Raw genomic sequence first — 18,419 nt, 5'->3', positions numbered from 1 at the left:
CTAGTTTTGATTTCTTCAAAATGTTTAGCAGTGTCTGAAATAATCTTGATTATTCGATTATTTTGTGCACACACTATTTATAGTGCACCTACTACGTACCAGGCACTGTAAGTATTTGCCGTCGGATTGGAGGCTCCATAAAGTAAGGATCTTTAACTGTCCAGGTCACTCGTGTCTACACAAGATTCTATAGCACTGGGACCCACACACAGTAGGTGCGCCTCTATTCCGCGCTCTTCCCGGTTAGCCCCTCCCCCGCTCCAGGAAGTGAGGGGGTTCTAGCCGCCTGGCCTACCGCGATGCATTTTGGGAAAGCAGCAGCAGCAGATCCAAGATGGCGGCCAGCAGGAGGCTGATGAAGGTAAAAGCCATTCTCTGGCGCTGGCCAGGCGGGGGGCAGCGTCCCCGGGCCGGGACCCCTACGGCGGGCCGCGGTTCCTTGGGGCGACGCCGTTCTTCATCCCTCGTTGCGTGGCTCCGCTGTGCCGGGTGCGGAGAGATCTAACGGGGCCGCTTAGGCCGCAGTCTGGGCGGGAGCGCAAGGCCGCGCCGGGAGCCGCCTCCGCCGGCCCCTCGGATCAGCTTGGGCAGTTCTCGTGCCCCCTCCTCCCGGAGCGAAGCCGGGCCCTCCGTCGCAGCGGCCGCGGTCCGGGTCGAGGACGCCGTTGATGTGGGCCTGGAGGCCCCAAGCTGGGCGCCCTCGGGGAAGAAAGCCGGAGCCCCGGCTGGGAATCCGCGCCGCGGAGCCGCCCGGTCCTGGGCCGCGGTTGCCGTTCTCTGAGCCCCATTCCACCAGCCCACAGCTCCGGGACCGGGGAGGCTGCGAGGCCTGAGACGGGAAAGGAAGGAGGAGGGCAGGCGGCCAAAGTTAGGTCAGTTAGCTGGTGGTCTTTTGAAATTGTGTTGGGTCCTCGCAAACTGTCGCCTTGTAACTGCAGAGTCACACAGCGGACAAGTTCCAACTCAAGGAAGGCGTGGTGTCGTCCCCTGCGTAGCTAGGTTCACTCTTCTATCCACCTCTTAGTCATTCTCATCTCCTTTCCCTGATGAAGTGAAGGGTAGGGGTTGGCCTCTGTCGTTGGAACCCAAACCTGCCAAAGCTTACAAAAATAACTTGGTATACGCACTTTGTATCTTGAATGTATCGGGAGTGTCACCTCACTAATTGGCTCCTTTGGTGAGGCATACAATACAGGTGCTCGGTTGAATTCTTCACTAATAGATTTGCCAACATTCTCCAAAGATAACCCACCAGTGTTTGAGTGCTACCTGGTAGTGCGGAGGAACTCTCACCGGACCGGAAATACAAAAGGCCGCAGGAGCTGGCTCTTGAGAACAGATTTGTACTTGGTTGATGGAGTCAAAACAAAAGAAACAAAAGAAAGCCATTTGCTCACTGAAACCTAGAGAGAACAGTTAATAAAACTACAGTGGAAATGGGCACAAAACAATTGTGATCAAACTCTTTATCTGTTCTGCCAGTGACACTCCATCATTTACCTACAGGAAAGGAGTGGTAATCACTCCCGTATTCAAACCCCAAAAGTTGTCATCCCTCTATCTAGCCTTGTGGGTTTCAGTTTAGGAAGATTCGTGAATGCATGCTGTTTCTTGTAATTTTGATGAAATGAATTCATCCACTCTCTCTCAGGTCCCCTGACTACCTTTCTTGGACTCCAGAGTTCTTTTCTCTAAAGCAAGTATTTAGTCCTTTCCTTCTGGCAAAAATCCTCTCTGGTTCCATCTTTAGTAATTCTAATTTTAAGCTTTTTTTTTTTTTTTTTTTTTTTGGTTTTTCGAGACAGGGTTTCTCTGTGTAGTCCTGGCTGTCCTGGAACTCACTCTGTAGACCAGGCTGTCCTCGAACTCAGAAATCCGCCTGCCTCTGGCTCCCAAGCGCTGGGATTAAAGGTGTGCGCCACCACCGCCCAGCTCCAACCCTAACTTCTTATTTGGCATGAAAGATCTTTCTTAGAAAGCAGTTTCCCAGTCTCACCTCCAACTTAAGAGTTTCTGGATGCCCTTGCACCTTATTATTGCAACAGCTACCATTTTCCCAATTTTTAGTGTGTGCTTCATATTCATGACCCTGATCAGTCTTCTCTTTGAGTTAGATACTACTATTCCCTTCTGTAGAAGAGAAAAGAGAATACAGAGATCTCATTGCCTTGCCTCTGACTACCCCCACAAAGGAGAAAATAATGTGAGTCTAAAACAAAGCTTCATGATAGTACTCACTCTGCATGTTCTGTTTGCTCAGCCTGAGAAAAGTTTTCTTCCCTTCTGGAGGCTTCCCTTTCCTTCCAGAGGCGTCCTTGGGGTCAGCACCTGCACCTCTGACTTGGTGCTGTTCCCAGCGCAGCTCTTTACACTTCTCTTTGTAACAGTCAGCCATGCTGGGCTTTGTGTGTCTGAAGGGTAGGGGCTGGCTGGCTTTTGTTTTTTTTTTTTTTTTTTGAGACAGGGTTTCTCTGTATAGCCCTTGGTGTTCTGGAACTCACTCTGAAGACCAGGCTGGCCTTGAACTCAAGACATCTGCCTGCCTCTGACTCACTAGTGCTGGGATCAAAAGCACATGCCACCAGCAACCAGCATTGTTCCTTGTTTTTGTTTTTTTTGAAACATGGTCTTGCTCTATATCCCAGGCTGACTTCAAATTCAAAATGATTCTCCTGCCTTCTCCCAACTGCTAGAATTACAGGAATGAATCACCGGGACCAACTGGTATCCTCCTGGTCTAGCCCCGTTGATCTGGTTTGGAATTCCCAGGCTGTTAGACATCTAGGAGGGGAAATCACAGTTTTTAAAATTGTTTCATAAAATTTGAGCTCAGGAAAAACATTTGAGTACATAAGAATTCAAGCTTATTGTACTTAAGTTCTTTCTGTTTTTGTTTTTGTTTTTTTCGAGACAGGGTTTCTCTGTGTAGTCCTGGCTGTCCTGGAACTCACTCTGTAGACCAGGCTGGCCTCAAACTCAGAAATCAGCCTGCCTCTGCTTCCCAAGTGCTGGGATTAAAGACGGGGCGCCACCACCACCTGGCTCTTTTTTGTTTTCAACACTCAAAATTAGTCTATTGTTATCTTAATTTTTGCAAATGAGGCAGTTTGAGCTTAGATAGGTTGGGAGAGTTTTAATTTTAAGTGACTTTTTTTTTTCTTTTTTTTTTGTATGTGGTTTGGTGTCTGCATGTGTGTGTCTGTTTGAGGGTGTCAGATCCCCTGGAACTAGAGTTACAGACAATTGTGAGCCACCATGTGGTTTCTGGGAATTGAACCTGGGTTCCCGGTGTTCTTAACCACTGAGCCATCTTTCCAGCTTCCATTGGCCAAGTTCTAACTAAGGAGTAGACCCCATGGTGAGGTGAGACTCATGATGCACTGAGACTCCCTAGCTCTAGTGTGAAAACCTACATTCTTTGTCAGAGTGCCGCCATAGAAGAGTAGATATGGTTTTTAAAGCTGTGGGTCTAGATGCTTTCAGTTTAGGTAGGAAATTTTGTATATATATATATTTTTTGTTTGTTCGTTTGTTTTGTTTTTCAAGACAGGGTTTCTCTGTGAAGCCGTGGCTTTTCTGGAACTCACTCTGTAGACCAGGCTGGCCTCAAACTCAGAAATCCACCTGCCTCTGCCTCCCAAGTGCTGGGATTAAAGGCGGGCGCCGCCACTGCCCGGCTTGTTTATGTATTGATGGTCATTGGCTTTTGAGAGTTTAAACTTGGTTAGTTAATTGCAGAGCAAAAATTAAAAAACAAGCTGGCATGGTAGTACACCTGTTATCCCAGCATTTGAGAGATAGAGACAAAGGTCAGGAATTCAAAGCTACATACTGAGTTTGAGGCCAGCCTGAGATCCATGAGATCTTGTTGTTTTGTTTTGTGTTTTGTTTTCTTTTTTGTTTTTTCTTTTCTTTCTTTCTTTATTTTTTTTTTTGTTTTTTCGAGACAGGTTTCTCTGTGTAGCCCTGGCTGTCCTGGAACTCACTCTGTAGACCAGGCTAGCCTCGAACTCTCGAACTCAGAAATCCGCCTGCCTCTGCCTCCCAAGTCCTGGGATTAAAGGCGTGCGCCACCACCGCCTGGCTCATGAGATCTTGTAACAAACAAACAAGTGAAAGCTACTGGTTGATCAACAGTATCCCAGTACTTTATAAAGGAGTTTCCTGTGGTGAAAAATTGAAAGTTTGATTTTGTGTTTGTTGTTGATTATTATTGTTATTATCAAGTATTTTTTGGCTTTTCTGAAACAGGGTCTTACTATGTAGTTCTGTTTGTCCTGGAACTCACTATATAGACTAGGCTATCGTCAAATTCACAGACATCTGCCTGCCTCTGCCTCCCAAGTGCTGGAAATAAAGGTGCGCACCTGTCTTGTGTTGTTAGTGTTTTGCCTTCATGACTGTCTCTGTACCATGTACTTTCCTGGTGCAAGTGGAAGACAAAAGAGGGTGGATCCCGGGGACTGGAGTTGCAGAGAGTTGTTGTTGAGCCACCAGGCGGGTGTAGGAAATTAAATCCTTGAAGAATAGCTAATACTCTTAAACAATGAACCATTTCTTTATTCCTTTAGATATTTCTTTGTAATAATGGATTGTTAACAGGTAGTATAATACAACAGTAATAAAAAGCACAGCTTACATATTTATATCTTTACCTATATATAAATATGGTTGAGAAGCTATTTTAGGAAAAGTGAATTTGAGGAAGCTTAAATTTATTTTTATTTATTTATTTATTTATTTATTTATTTATTAGATTTATCTCCGTTATGCATATGAGTATTTTGGATGCATGTATATCTGTGTATTGCCTGCTCAAGTGCTACCCTCAGATGTCAGAAGAGGTTTTTGGTGGGAATGATGGCACTTTAATCCCAGCACTCTGGAGGCAGAGTCAGGTGGATCTATGTTGTTCAAAGCCAGCCTGGTCTACAAAGCAAGTTCTAATTCATCCAGGATCATGTAGAGACACTGTCTTTAAAAAGAAAGGGGGTGGGGGAGAGAGGGGAAGAAAGAAGAGAGGGGGGGAGGGAGGGAGGGAGTGATCAGTCATGTGAGTGCAGGAAATTGAATTTGGGTCTTCTGCAAGAACAAGTGTTAATTCTTGAGCCATCTCTCTAGAGGGGAGTTTTGAGAAAGTTTTTTTTTTTTTTGAGACAGGGTTTCTCAAGGCGTGCGCCACCACCGCCCGGCTTGAGAAAGTTTTAAATTTAAAAACATTAGCAAAAAAGATTTACAATGTTAGCAAATCATTAAATACATTTTAATTTGCAAAGCAGCTAATTCAGAGTTGAAGGCAATACCTAGATTGTAACCATCGCTTCAGTCAAGAATAGGGAAATGGCTACAAAGCCCAAAACAAAAACTCTAGAAATTGATTAGGCAAATCATTTGTTTGCAGCCTCACCACATCTCCCCTAGGGCCCTCCCATTGAGTAGCTTCCCACAGGGGCTTTTCTCATGGATTTTTGTGGACTTACAGGCAGAAAAGGTAACATTTTGTTAGCTTTTATGATATAATAGTGGAGCCAAGGAACTGAGATTTGTAGCATTTTTAGAGTGCTTTTGAAGTAGTGTTCACTCCAAACTTCCCATTGTATGTGTAGTACTTCCTCAGTCTGTAAGCATGTACCAGGACACAGGAGTTATTTAATAACAGCTCATTCCTTGGAATTTATTGTACTAAGCAGTAAACTATTTTTGCTCTTGAATTCAGGATTATATCTCCCCAGCTTGGTAATTAACTGTAGAGCAGTGACAGGCCTGGTAATTGATTATTTTAAGGGATGAGGGAGAGCTAGGTGTGATGGTGTTTATGTAGCTCTTAAAGAGCCTGAGGCGGGGGATAGATGACTGGGAGCTGGGAGTTCCAGGCTAACTGCCAACTTAGTGTGTGTGAGATTCCAGTTCAAAAAAAGAGGTGAGAAGTGAGGGAAGGGCAGGCTGGCTGGCCTCCCTCCCTCCCTCCCTCCCTCCCTCCCTCCCTCCCTCCCTCCTTCCTTCCTTCCTTCCTTCCTTTCTTTCTTTTTTCCTTCCTTTTCCTTTCCCCTCCAAGACTTGATTACTCTGTGTATCTGGCTATCCTGGAACTCACTTTATAGACCAGTCTGGCTTTGAACTCGGTAACAGGTCTGCCTCTGCCTCCCAAGCACTAGGATTAAAGGTGTTGACCATCACTGCCCAACCTATAAGAAGTTTTCTACATGATGTTATACATGGTAAGCCATCATAAATGGCTTGAATCCATTTTGGGAATGGATTTGGGGATTTTTTTTTTTTCCCGAGACAGGGTTTCTCTGTGTAGCCCTGGCTGTCCTGGAACTCACTCTGTAGACCAGGCTGGCCTCGAACTCAGAAATCCACCTGCCTCTGCCTCCCAAGTGCTGGGATTAAAGGCATGCGCCACTACTGCCCGGCTAGATTTGGGGATTTTTTAAATTAAGTGTTTTTTTATTCGTGGTTTGCGATGTTTGAATAAGTGGTGCATCCATGTAGAAATCAGAGAACAAGTTTTGGGAGTTGGTTCTCCCATAATGGGTTTGGGGATCAGACTTAGGTCAGGCTTAATGGTAAACAGATCAGTTGAGCCATCTTGTCAGGTACCTTTTTTTTGTGCTGAGAATTGAATATGAATGCTTACAAACCCATGTTACATTGAGCTATAGCCCTTTCTATCTTACTGCATTTGCACTTAAAAAATATATTCCTTTTTATTTTGTGTGCATTAATGTTTTGTCTGCATGTATATCTGTATAAGGATGTTATACAGTTTTAAGCTGACATGTAGGTGCTGAGAATTGAACCCAGGTCTTCTGGAAGAGCAGTCAGTGCCCTTAACTGAGGAACCTTCTCTCCAGCCCCTGTGTTTGCAGTTTTTAATCTTAAGATTATGTATTCCAGTAAATTGAGACTAAATGTGTGTGTGTGTGTGTGTGTGTGTGTGTCTGCCTGGCTGCCTGTCTGTCTGTCTGTCTGTGTCTGAATACCCAGGGTGCATGGTAGGTAAGTATTCTACCACTAAACTATGCCCATTCCCATCCTCCCTCTTGGTTATTTTATTTATTAAAAATTTTGGGACAGGGTTTCTCTGTGTAGTCCTGGCTGTACTGGAACTCATTCTGTAGACCAGGCTGGCCTTGAACTCATCTATCCACCTGCCTTTTCCTCCTGAGTGCTGGGATTAAAGGTATGTACCACCATACTGGGCATGTTTTTCAACTGCAATCTGGAAATTGATTGTTTATTTTATCACCAAGGATTCTGGTTAGGCTTGAGCAGCATGTCCTTTTATCCTCTGAGTCATCTTTCCTTGGCACTCTGGATTTTTTTTTTTCATTTTTAAAGATTTATCTATTTTATTATGTACATAATAAAATATTAATTTTATTAATAATAAAATAAAATATTTTAATAAAATAAAATATTTTTTAAAATAATAAAATAAAATATTTTTAAATAATAAAATAAAATATTTTATTATTATGTAAATAATAAAATAGGGTATTTCACCTGAATCTGTGTCTGTGCACCATCTGTGTAGTACCCACAGAAGCCAGAAGAAAATGTCTGATCCCTGTAGAACTAGAGCCACCACATGTTCAGGATATCAAACTCTGTTCCCCTGGAAGAACAAGCCAGTGCTGGGTTGTAACTACTGAGCCATCTCTTTAGCTCCAATTCTGGATTTTTTGATTGATGTCCCCACACTTATTACTCTTACCCCCTGCAGCATCAGGGTTCTACCTCCGGACCTTGTAGTGCTATCACTGAGCTTTATCGCTGACCTCTATTTCCCTTTTTTGTCATACAAGGAATCCAACCCAGGGCCTTAAGCATGCTAGGCAGGCATTTTCCCAGTGAACCATCTACTTCAGTATGATGTGTTTGTATCTTCTCTGTACAGAGTGATTTCTTGTCCTTTGAAAATCTGCTTAAAGGTACCTAATTTGGGCCCTGATGAATGAGTTATGAAAATGGTATGCATCTAGCTCTCAGAAATTCCATCTGTCCATTGGGTACCCAGTTTCTTGCCAACTCAGTGGTAGCATGCCCTGCAGGGAAAGACACTTCAGCCACCAACACTGAGGAGTAGGTGGCTTATGGCCTAGTCCTTTAATAATTGAATAAAATTTCAATAGTTGAAGAGAAATCCTTGTGAGACTGCATATTTTTCTTCTAGCTAGCGATGGCCTGTTTAGAATGTAGACCAGTGAAGCTGAATCCTTCTGCCAGAGTGGTTATGGACAGTGGTTCTGAGAACTGCCCAATGGAGTCCCAGAAACTTCTCTCAGCTTCCTAAGCAGACAGCCCAGGAAGCTCCTGTGTTATCTTCTCCTTAGATTTTAGTTAGACCAGCCCAGTAGGTGCTTTCCAGCAACACTGAGGAACTGGCCTGGTTTTACCCTTGGGTTGGCTGGATAGCATGGGTGTGCCCTCCATTCTTTTTTTTTTTTGGTTTTTTTTTTTTTTTTTGGTTTTTCGAGACAGGGTTTCTCTGTGTAGTCCTGGCTGTCCTGGAACTCACTCTGTAGACCAGGCTGGCCTCGAACTCAGAAATCCACCTGCCTCTGCCTCCCAGGTGCTGGGATTAAAGGCATGCGCCACCACTGCCCGGTTTTTTTGGTTTTTTTGAGACAGGGTTTCTCTGTGTAGCCCTGGCTGTCCTGGAACTCACTCTGTAGACCAGGCTGGCCTTGAACTCAGAAATCCACCTGCCTCTGCCTCCCAAGTGCTGGGATTAAAGGCGTGCGCCACCACTGCCCAGCTGTGCCCTCCATTCTTGTGGGTCATGTCTTGGCCAAGTTTTTCAACTAGCCTCTGGAAGATGTTACAGGTGATGCAGATGGACTTAAAAACTAGTAGCAGAGCCTTTAGGTTTCAGTTGCAACCCTAGAAATGCTGGGAGAGGATGGGTGGTGGGATAAGAGAGACACTGAGACTCTCCTTTATCATACTGGTGAGGGCTAGACTAAACCACTTGGCAATTGAGAGCTTAAGTTCTCAATTTCTGAGGCTTGTGCTTGTCACATTTTAGACAAGTGGTCCTGAGTAAGTTAACTTCTACCTTAAGTTACTCCATCTGTGTGTAGGTTCAGTGAATTAAGATAAATTAAGAATTAGCAGAATATCTGTCATATACTAAGATATTATAGATATCATTATAAAAGTGAAATTACACTGGGCATCATGGTGCAGTATGGTCTCACTTTGTAGATCAGACTGGCCTCAAATCACAGAAATTGCCTGCCTCTGCCTCTCAAGTGCTGGGAAAATAAAAGTGGTGTGTACTACCACACCCAGCAGTTTGTTTCTCAAAACTGGAAGAGATCTCTGAATTAAAGTAAGAGAGGAACTGAGAATCCTGTGAGAATCCTGAGTGCCTTTTTTCCTTTTCCTTTTGTGTGTTTTTACAGTGAATGCATGTGCGTGGTGGTGCACACCTAGGTGTATGTGTGAGGCGGGGGGGGGGGGGGAGGGGGGGGAGGGAGGAAGAGAGAGGGAGAGAGAGAAAGAGAACACAAAACAGTGTGTTGCTTTGTCTTTGTCAGTCCACTCTTTCTCCTTGAGGCAAGGCACCCCACTGAACCTGATCCTGAAGCTTGCTGTTTGGAGAGCTCCAGGCCAGCCTAGACTACAGGGAGACCCTGCTCCTCCCTCCAAAGGTTCTCCCCCAAACAGTCTGTTTTTGAAAAAAAAAAAAAAATAAGAAGAGGGTGGAGAATTGGCTCAGTGGTTAAGAGCACTTGTTGCTCTGGCAGAGGACCCAGCCCAGACAGCATTCAGTCCCAGTGAATCTGAGATGTGCACAGAGATACATTCAAGCAAACATAAAATATTATATAGCACATAAAAGGTCATAATACATAATCTTTTAAAAAATTTTAACATTTATTTTTTAAATTTGTATGTTCAAATATTTCGCCTGCATGTATATATGTGCACCCCGTGCATGTCTGATACCGGAGGAGGTCAGAAGAGGAGGTCAAATCTCCTGGAGCTGGAATTACTGCTGGTTTTGAGCTGCCATGTGGGTGCTGAAAACTGTGGCCTGGTCCTCTGCAAGAGCAACACGTTCTTTTAACCATTAAGGCAACTGCTCCCCTCCTCAAGTCTCTTAAGATTCTAGGACCCTCAGGGTCCTTGGAGAGCAGATGCTGACGGCCTTAATTCAAAGATGGAGCTGAAATGAACTTTAGAGCCCAATTCACTGTCCCGCTGTTGTGCTCTTAGACTCTGCTCTTGTTGTTTGGGTGGCTATTCTTGGAATTTTGGGGGTGGGTAATAGTTTGGATTCATTTTTTTTAAAAATAGTTTTGGGGGTAACCCCATGTGTGCCAAACAAGAATCTGAGGTATACCCTAGTTCTTGTAATTTTGGCAGTTCTAGGTCTGTGTTGTTGTTGTCCTTTGTTATTTTACCATAATTTGCTTCTACCTTAGCATAGTTCAGCAGTAGTTTTGATAGCTGCTTACCCAGCAGGTGCCCATTTAACAAAAGCAGACACAATTGTCAAAGCCAGCACTTATTGGTAGGATCTATTTATTTCACACTGCCTGACTCTTGTCACTAGTGGGGGAAGAAAGTATAACTCAGAAGGCTAAAAGCCTCTGAGCTCTCTGTAAGGTGGTAACTGCTTGCTTTATTGCAGTAGTTCTTGTGAACCTGCCTCCCGCCCCCACCCCCCAGCACTCCACTACAGATGACTCTTCCTGCTCTTACCAGTGTGACATAGGTAATTCCTGGTTTCTTGTTCTTTGTCTCTAGGTCTGTTGTGGGCAGAGTTGAGATGGTGTCTTAGTCCTTGAGCTCTCAGTTTAGTTGGGGTTCTGGACTCTGGAGTCTGTACTGTAATGTAGGTCAACAATGTCAGGCACACCCTTCCTTGTTCAGATGAAGACAAACACATTCCAGGAGCTAGGCCTATGAGAAGCTGCCAGCCTGTGGATCTAGGCCCTGACTGGGCTTGCCCAGGGATGTGTGGGCAGCATTTCCTTTAAGCCTATGTTGTAGCTGTCTTCAGTTATACTCTCTTAGATTGACCTGAGGCCTAGCAGTGTGCTGTGAGAGTAGCAGGGACCTAAATTATATGTTAGTTTTTGCTTTTAACTCATTTGTTTCTTTGAGACCTTGGAGTATCCTCATATTTACAAAGAAGATAATGAAATGGCTTCACAGAATTATGATAATAGCTGTATTATGTTAGTTGTAATAATTATGTATAAGTATACAGCTTGAGCCATGGAAGATGCCATGTGGGCATGAGTCATTCTCTCCCATTTGCTGAGAATTAATTGAAATGAAGTTTACATTAAAGCATTCTGAAGGATTATATTTAAATTTTCAGTATATGTAATCATATTAAAATTGTAATTTCATTGTCAAGCAGTTTCATTGTACAAGCTTGGAAAATTCTCTAGTAGTAAAATTAGACATTTTCATTTTATTTTATTAATATTTATTTATTAACTTATCCTGTCTGTCCTGGAAGTCACTATTTGAACAGACTAGCCTCAAACCCAGCTGCCCACCTCTGATCAAAGACATGCACCACCATGCCTCATTTTTGCTTTATTTTTAAAAGTACTTTATTTTAAATTGTATGTTTGTGTGTTGGTAAGTGCATGTGAATATAGTGCCAGAAGAGGGCAGCAGAGTCCCTGGAGCTGGAGTTTCAGGGAATTGTTAGCTGTCGACCATAGGTGCTGGGAATAGGAACTTGGGTCCTCTGTTGAGCCATCTTTCTCCCCAACTTTTATTTTTTGAGAAAAGCTCTCAGTATATTCCCTTGATTGGCCTGGATCTCATAGAGATTTGTCCGGCATGTGATACCACTCCTGGTAAAATCACTCATTTTGACAGAGTCACACAAAATCAGGGAGATGCTTTTTTATACTGTTAATGTCCTACCAGTTGTGTATGTGGTGTGTGAACCTTTCTTCCATATCCAATTCCATCTGATAGGGTTTTTTTTTTAACCAGATAAGAGGAGCTTAAAACAAAACAGAACACTTGACTAGCAGTGGAAGGCTAGGGACATTACCATCCTTTATTTTTTTTCTTTGTTTTTGTGTCTTGAGACAGAGTTTCTCTGTGTAGCCCTGGCTGACCTAGAACTCACTCTGTAGACCAGGCTGGCCTCCCAACTAATTGAGATTCACCTATCTCTGCCTCCCCAGTATTGGGATTAAAGCTATGTGTCACTACTGCCTGGCACCATCGTGTGTGTGTGTGTGTGTGTGTGTGTGTGTGTGTGTGTGTGTGTGATATGTACACATGCCAACACACTTTTAAAAATTTTGCATTTATTTATTTGCTATTAGGAGAGGGAGGAGAGACACATGTTTTTGCCAGAGAACATGTAGAAGTCAGAGCACAACTTGTAAGAGTTGGTTTTCTCCTTTCACCGTGAAGGTGCTGGAGATTGAACTCAGGCTGTCACGTTTAGATTGTGAAGTTGGATGGCCGTGTCCTTTACCTATTGAGTTATCTCACCAACCTTCTATCTGTGTGTTTGCTTATCTTATCTACCTAGTTATTTAGCCTTAAAATATTATTAAATATGTATATACACTGTGTGAGAAAATGTACATATGTATACTGGTGCATATGGGATCAGAAAAGGCTGTGGTGCCCTTTGGAGCTGGAGTTACATGCAGTTGTGAGTTGTTGAAAATGAGTGCTGGGCCGGGCAGTGGTGGCGCACGCCTTTAATCCCAGCACTTGGGAGGCAGAGGCAGGTAGATTTCTGAGTTCGAGAGTTCGAGTCCAGCCTGGTCTACAGAGTGAGTTCCAGGACAGCCAGGGCTACACAGAGAAACCCTGTCTCGAAAAAAACAAACCAAAAAAAAAAAAAGAAAGAAAGAAAAAAGAAAAAAAAAAGAAAATGAGTGCTGGGAACTGAACTCAGGTCCTGTGCAAGAGCAGTATGTGCTCTTAACCACTAGGCCATCTCTCCAGCCCAGACTTTTTGAGATAGAGTGTCACTGTGTTGCCAGGCTGGCCTTGAACTTACTCCTGCCTCTACTTCCCTAGTGGTGACAAGCTCATTTTTGTAAGTATTGGCATGTGCAAATATTACCCAAAAGAAGCTAATAAGCCTTTCTAGAATATGGTACAAGAAATAGAAGCACCAACTTGTTCCGCCTATTTAGTTTTCTTTTTTATTTCTTGAGTTCTTTTCTTTGAAACAGACAGCTCTGGCTGTCTTGGAACTCACCGTGTAGATAGGCTGGGATTAAAAGTATGTACCACTATACCCAACTTGTTTTTGTTTTTGTTTTTTTTTTCTTTTTTTTTTGTTTTTGTTTTTTTGAGACAGGGTTTCTCTGTGTAGCCCTGGCTGTCCTGGAACTCACTCTGTAGATCAGGCTGGCCTCGAACTCAGAAATCCACCTGCCTCTGCCTCCCAAGTGCTGGGATTAAAGGCATGTGCCACCACTGCCCGGCTCAACTTCTTTTTTTCTAATTATTGTGTATGTACATACAGACATATGTACATATGTGTGTGACTGTGTGTGTGACACACAACTGGACAACTTTGGTGAGTTGATTCTTCCTTCTGTGTTTTTTTCTTTTTTTCTTTCTTTTTTTTCTTTTTCATTTTTTGGTTTTTTCAAGACAGGGTTTCTCTGTGTAGCTCTGGTTGTCCTGGAACTCACTCTATAGACCAGGCTGGCCTCGAACTCAGAAATCTACCTGTCTCTGCCTCCCAAGTGCTGGGATTAAAGGCGTGCGCCACCACCGCCCGGCCCTTCTGTCTTTATGTGGGTTCATGGTATTGAACTCTATCATCAGGTTTGGGTGGCAAGTCCCTTTACCTGCTGAGCCATCTTCCTGCCTCATATTCTGTCCATTTCTAATGAAAGTATAAGTCAGCATAGCCCACTGCTTTATGTAGCTGTGATAACTGTAGAAGATCTATCCTGGCCTTGGTCCAGCTCTGGACCTGCTTTATGAGAAGTCTGTGATTCGGGCTTCTCCGAGACTTTGCTTTCTTTCTCTCTGTAGAATGGCACATTTGTTCCTGCCTTGCTCTCATCTGGGATGTAAAGCTCTGGTCACATCTTATGTGCTGCACATTGTCAACAACAGTGAGGAGTGTCATCGTGACTGGCCAGCTCTACCCCGCCTGCCTTTTCCTTGGCATGTGTTTCTGATTGTTGTTGCAATCTTGATGAGCCTCTGAATTGAAGCCTTTGATAGATAAATGTGGTTTTAATAAGATTTTAACAGGAACCATGTCTATGTTTCAGTTCATTTCAGAAAGCTTTGTATGAACACCCTCAATTTCCCTGTGTCACATTATAGACAGTAAAAAAAAAAAAATCTACATTGATTTTAAGAAACATGATACAATTAAGGTAAAGAATGAGATTAGCACAAGTAGATAAAAGCTTCCCTGTAAATAATAAAGCCCTAAGAAATGGCTTTTATGCTTTTTTTTTTTTAAAAGGTAAGGCAGAATCTTCAGGTGAAGGGTAAGACCTGTGGGTAGGGTATGTTCAAGCCTAGGCCTATCTGACTCTGTAGGCATTGCTTCTTCCTGTGAACACTGACAGTTTAGCAACCAAATGAAAACATCACTTGTAAGTATGATACATAATACTGATTCTGGAGCAGTTCAGAGTGCTTGTCACCCTGTCAGTGTCAGCTCCCCTGGAACTGGAGTTTATCGTGAACTTCATGGTGCGAGCACTGGCCACCAAACCCAGTTCTCCTGGAGCAGCAAATGTTTTTGTTTTTTTCTTTTTAATTCAGGGTTTTTCTGTGTATCCCTTGGCTGTCTTGGAACTTGCTTTGTAAGATCAGGCTGGCCTCCAGCCGGGCAGTGGTGGCACATGCCTTTAATCCCAGCACTTGGGAGGCAGAGGCAAGCAGAGTTTGAGGCCAGCCTGGTCTACAGAGTGAGTTCCAGGACAGCCAGGACTATATAGAAAAGAGAAATCCTGTCTCGGAAAGATCAGGCTGGCCTCAAATTTAGAGATCTGCCTCCTTCTGCCTCCTGAGTGCTGGGATTAAAGGCCTGCTCTGCCACATCTGATGCAGCAAATGTTCTTAACTGCTGAATCATCTTTCCAAACCCTCTTTTAAAAAAATACTATATTTATTACTATTGTGTGTATGAAACAGTTAGAGCAGGCAGGGCACAGTGGCTCCAGAGAGAAGAAAGCATTGGTGTGGGACTCTGGAGCCCCAGCATGTGTGTGGAGGCCAGAGGACACCTTTCAGTGATGGTTTTTGTCCTTTGATCTTGTGGGTTCCAGGGATTGGACTCGGGTCATCAGGCTTGTGCAGCAAGTGCTCTTATCTATCGTTTGATCCTGCTAGCCCTGCGCTTCTTTTTTCTTTCTTTTTCTTCCTTTAAAAAAAAAATTAGGCTAGATAGACATGGTGTTTCATGCCTTTAACCCCAGGAAGAGGCAGGCAGATCTCTGAGTTTGAGGCCAGCTTGATCTACAGAGTGAGTTCCAGGACAGCCAGGGCTACACGGAGAAATCCTGTTTTGAAACAGCCCCCCCCCCCCTTTTAAGACGGAGTTTCACCATGTAGCTTTAGCTGTCCTAGAACTCACTCTGTAGACCAGAGTAGTCTTGAGCTCACAGAGATCCACTTGCCTCTGCCTATTGAGTGCTGGGACTAAAGGTGTGCGCCACCACTGCCCCCCTGATCTCAGACTTGTAGTAGAAATGACTTTTTTGGTTGCTTCCTTGTCAAGCTCAGTAGCAATATATGTGTTATTCACAGTTCTCTAAGGAACAGGACCGATAGAATGATATAATATCTATATATTAGTAAAGGGTTTACTAGAGCAGCTCACAGGCTATGGTCCGTGTGGTCCAATAATGGTTGTCTCCTGAGGGAAAGGCTGAGATCCTTTGATTGTTCAGTCCAAGAGACTAAATGTCCAGGTAGTCCCAGTCTTGTGGTGATGTTTCAGGAAGGCCTAGAGAGCTGCCAGTTGGCAATCTATGTTGAAATCCCGAAGAAGTCGGTTCAAACAACAGCCAAGGCCTGGGTCAGGACAGATGAACTTGCCAGTGAGAGTGAGGGCAAGTAGACAGCAAAAGCTCCCTTCCATGTTCTTTTGTGTTGGCTGCCACCAAAACGTGTGGCTCAGAGTTAGAGTGGGTTTTCTGACCTCAAGTGACCTGGTTTTAAGGTAGGTCTTCCACCTCGAATGATACAACCAGGAAAAATCCCTTACAGGTTATTTGGAGTTTAGTAAGTTACAGATGTAGTCAAATTGACAACTAAGATTAGCCATTGCAGAAGATTTTGTCTTTTTAAAGAGCATGCTTCTAACCAGACGTGGTGATGTACGCCTTTACACCTTTAATCCCAGCACTGGGGAGGCAGAGGTACGTGATCTTTGTGAGTTCGAGGCTAGCCTGGTCTACAGAGTGAGTTCCAGGACAGCCAGGGCTACACAGAGAAACCCTGTCTCGAAAAACCTAAAAAAAAAAAAAAAGACTTGGGTGGCGTGAGCACAGTGTCTGTAAACAGGAGTGCATACCACAGTTGCCCTGAGAGCTGTTCTTAGACATGGCCTCATCCTGGATACCAGCTAATTGGTGCCCTTCTCTCTCCACGTACCCTGCCTGCATGTAGATCAATTCAGATATGGATCAGAGTCAGAGAAATAATGTCTGTCTCTGCTTCTTTCTTGCTAGAATTGGGCATGTACCACCATGCCTAACTTAATTTTGGATTATTTAAAGAGGCTCTTGGTTACAAATTACTTAAAAATCTCAGGTCCTTTAGAGTTTCTTAGAACTAATCTAGCATGTGGATAATACTGGGGTGATTTTGAAGTGTGTCTGTTTGCTTTTTTCTGTCTCTGTCTCTGCCTCTTTCCTGTAAGGTCCAAGCTAGCCTTGATCATGATCCTCCTGCTTCTACCACCTGAGTGCTAGTATTGTAGATTTGTGCTACTTGGTAGCACAACAGTCAAGTCTCCATGATAGATGGGACACAATTTTCCTACCTCCATTAAACAAAATCAGCAACAACGGAACTTGGCAGCGGGCACTGTGCCAAAATACAGATGTATATATCTGAGTCCGATGGTTCTGTCTGAAAACAAAATATATCATGGCTGGCCATGAAAGGTAGTCTCCTATTTTCCCTAATCCTCTAAGGACTTGGGGAATTTGGTTTCTGTGAGGACCCAGATCCAGCTCTCTGATTCTGCCACACTCTAGGCCTTCCTGTTGGCCTGTGTGTATTCAATTTTCTTTTTCGTTTTTTGTTTTTTTTGTTTTTTCGAGGATGAGGCCATGTCTGAGAACAGCTCTCAGGGCAACTGTGGTATGCACTCCTGTTTACAGACACTGTGCTCACGCCACCCAAGTCTTTTTTTTTTTTTTTTTAGGTTTTTCGAGACAGGGTCTCTCTGTGTAGCCTTGGCTGTCCTGGAACTTACTCTGTAGACCAGGCTGGCCTCGAACTCTTGAACTCAGAAATCTGCCTGCCTCTGCCTCCCAAGTGCTGGGATTAAAGGCGTGCGCCACCACTGCCCGGCTCCAATTTTCTTTTACAGGAAAATTGAGAGAGATTTTGAAAGGGGGGGGGCTGAAATTGAGAAATGGATATTTCCCCTTAGGAAATAGAATGAAGGGGCTGTCTTAGTCAGTGTTCTATTTGCTGTGGTGAAACACATGACCAAGGCAACTTAAAAAGGAAGCAAGGGCTAGTCTATTATCATCATGGTAGGGAGTATGGCAGCGGGCAGGCAGGCAGGCATGGTTCTGGAGAAGTAGCTCAGAGCTCACATCTGATCCATAAGTTGCAACCACAGAGAGAGAGAGACAGACACAGACAGACTGGAGTTGGTATGGGCTTTTGACCCCAGTGACACCTCCAACAAGAGCACACCTCCTCCTTCAAGACTACACATCCTAGCCGGGCGGTGGTGGCGCACACCTTTAATCCCAGCACTTGGGAGGCAGAGGCAGGCGGATTTCTGAGTTTGAAGCCAGCCTGGTCTACAGAGTGAGTTCCAGGACAGCCAGGGCTACACAGAGAAACCCTGCCTCGAAAAACCAAAAAAAAAAAAAAGGGAGACCATACCTCCTAATCTTTTCCAAACAGAACCACCAACAGGGATTAAGCATTCAAACACATGAGCTCAAGGGGCCCATTCTCATTCAAACGATCACAGGCTATAATTTATGGGTAGATGCTTGCCTAGCCCATTTGAGGCCCTTTTGCGTGTGTATGCACATGTGCAAAATTAACTTCTTATGGTGGCTCAGGCTTGCTTCAGATTTATTATGACCCTCTTGCTGCCTGGGTCTTTTGCTAGGAATACAGAGCACCAAAACACTTGATGAGGCCCTGGGTTTATCTTTAGCACTACCCAAAACAAAGTAAAACAAAAAACCTAGAGAAACTGAAAAAAAATGTGTGTGTGTGTTTTT

General features: G+C 43.9%; 1 protein-coding gene across 1 annotated transcript in view; it reads left to right on the top strand.

The window, feature by feature from the left end:
- The first annotated feature begins 296 nt into the window (after positions 1-296).
- Positions 297-18,419, top strand: part of Ube2l3 (ubiquitin conjugating enzyme E2 L3) — a 44,764-nt gene continuing 26,641 nt past the window's right edge. Inside the window, exon 1 of the mRNA XM_028779663.1 lies at positions 297-361. Within this exon, the coding sequence (XP_028635496.1) occupies positions 335-361 (27 nt within the window). The 5' untranslated portion in view covers positions 297-334. The remainder of the gene's footprint in view (positions 362-18,419) is intronic.

This window comes from Grammomys surdaster, unplaced genomic scaffold (assembly GCF_004785775.1).
Source record: "Grammomys surdaster isolate TR1022 unplaced genomic scaffold, NIH_TR_1.0 358, whole genome shotgun sequence".
Lineage (NCBI taxonomy): Eukaryota > Metazoa > Chordata > Mammalia > Rodentia > Muridae > Grammomys > Grammomys surdaster.
Note: the sequence above shows the minus strand (reverse complement) of the source record. Positions and strands in the feature narration are given on the sequence as shown.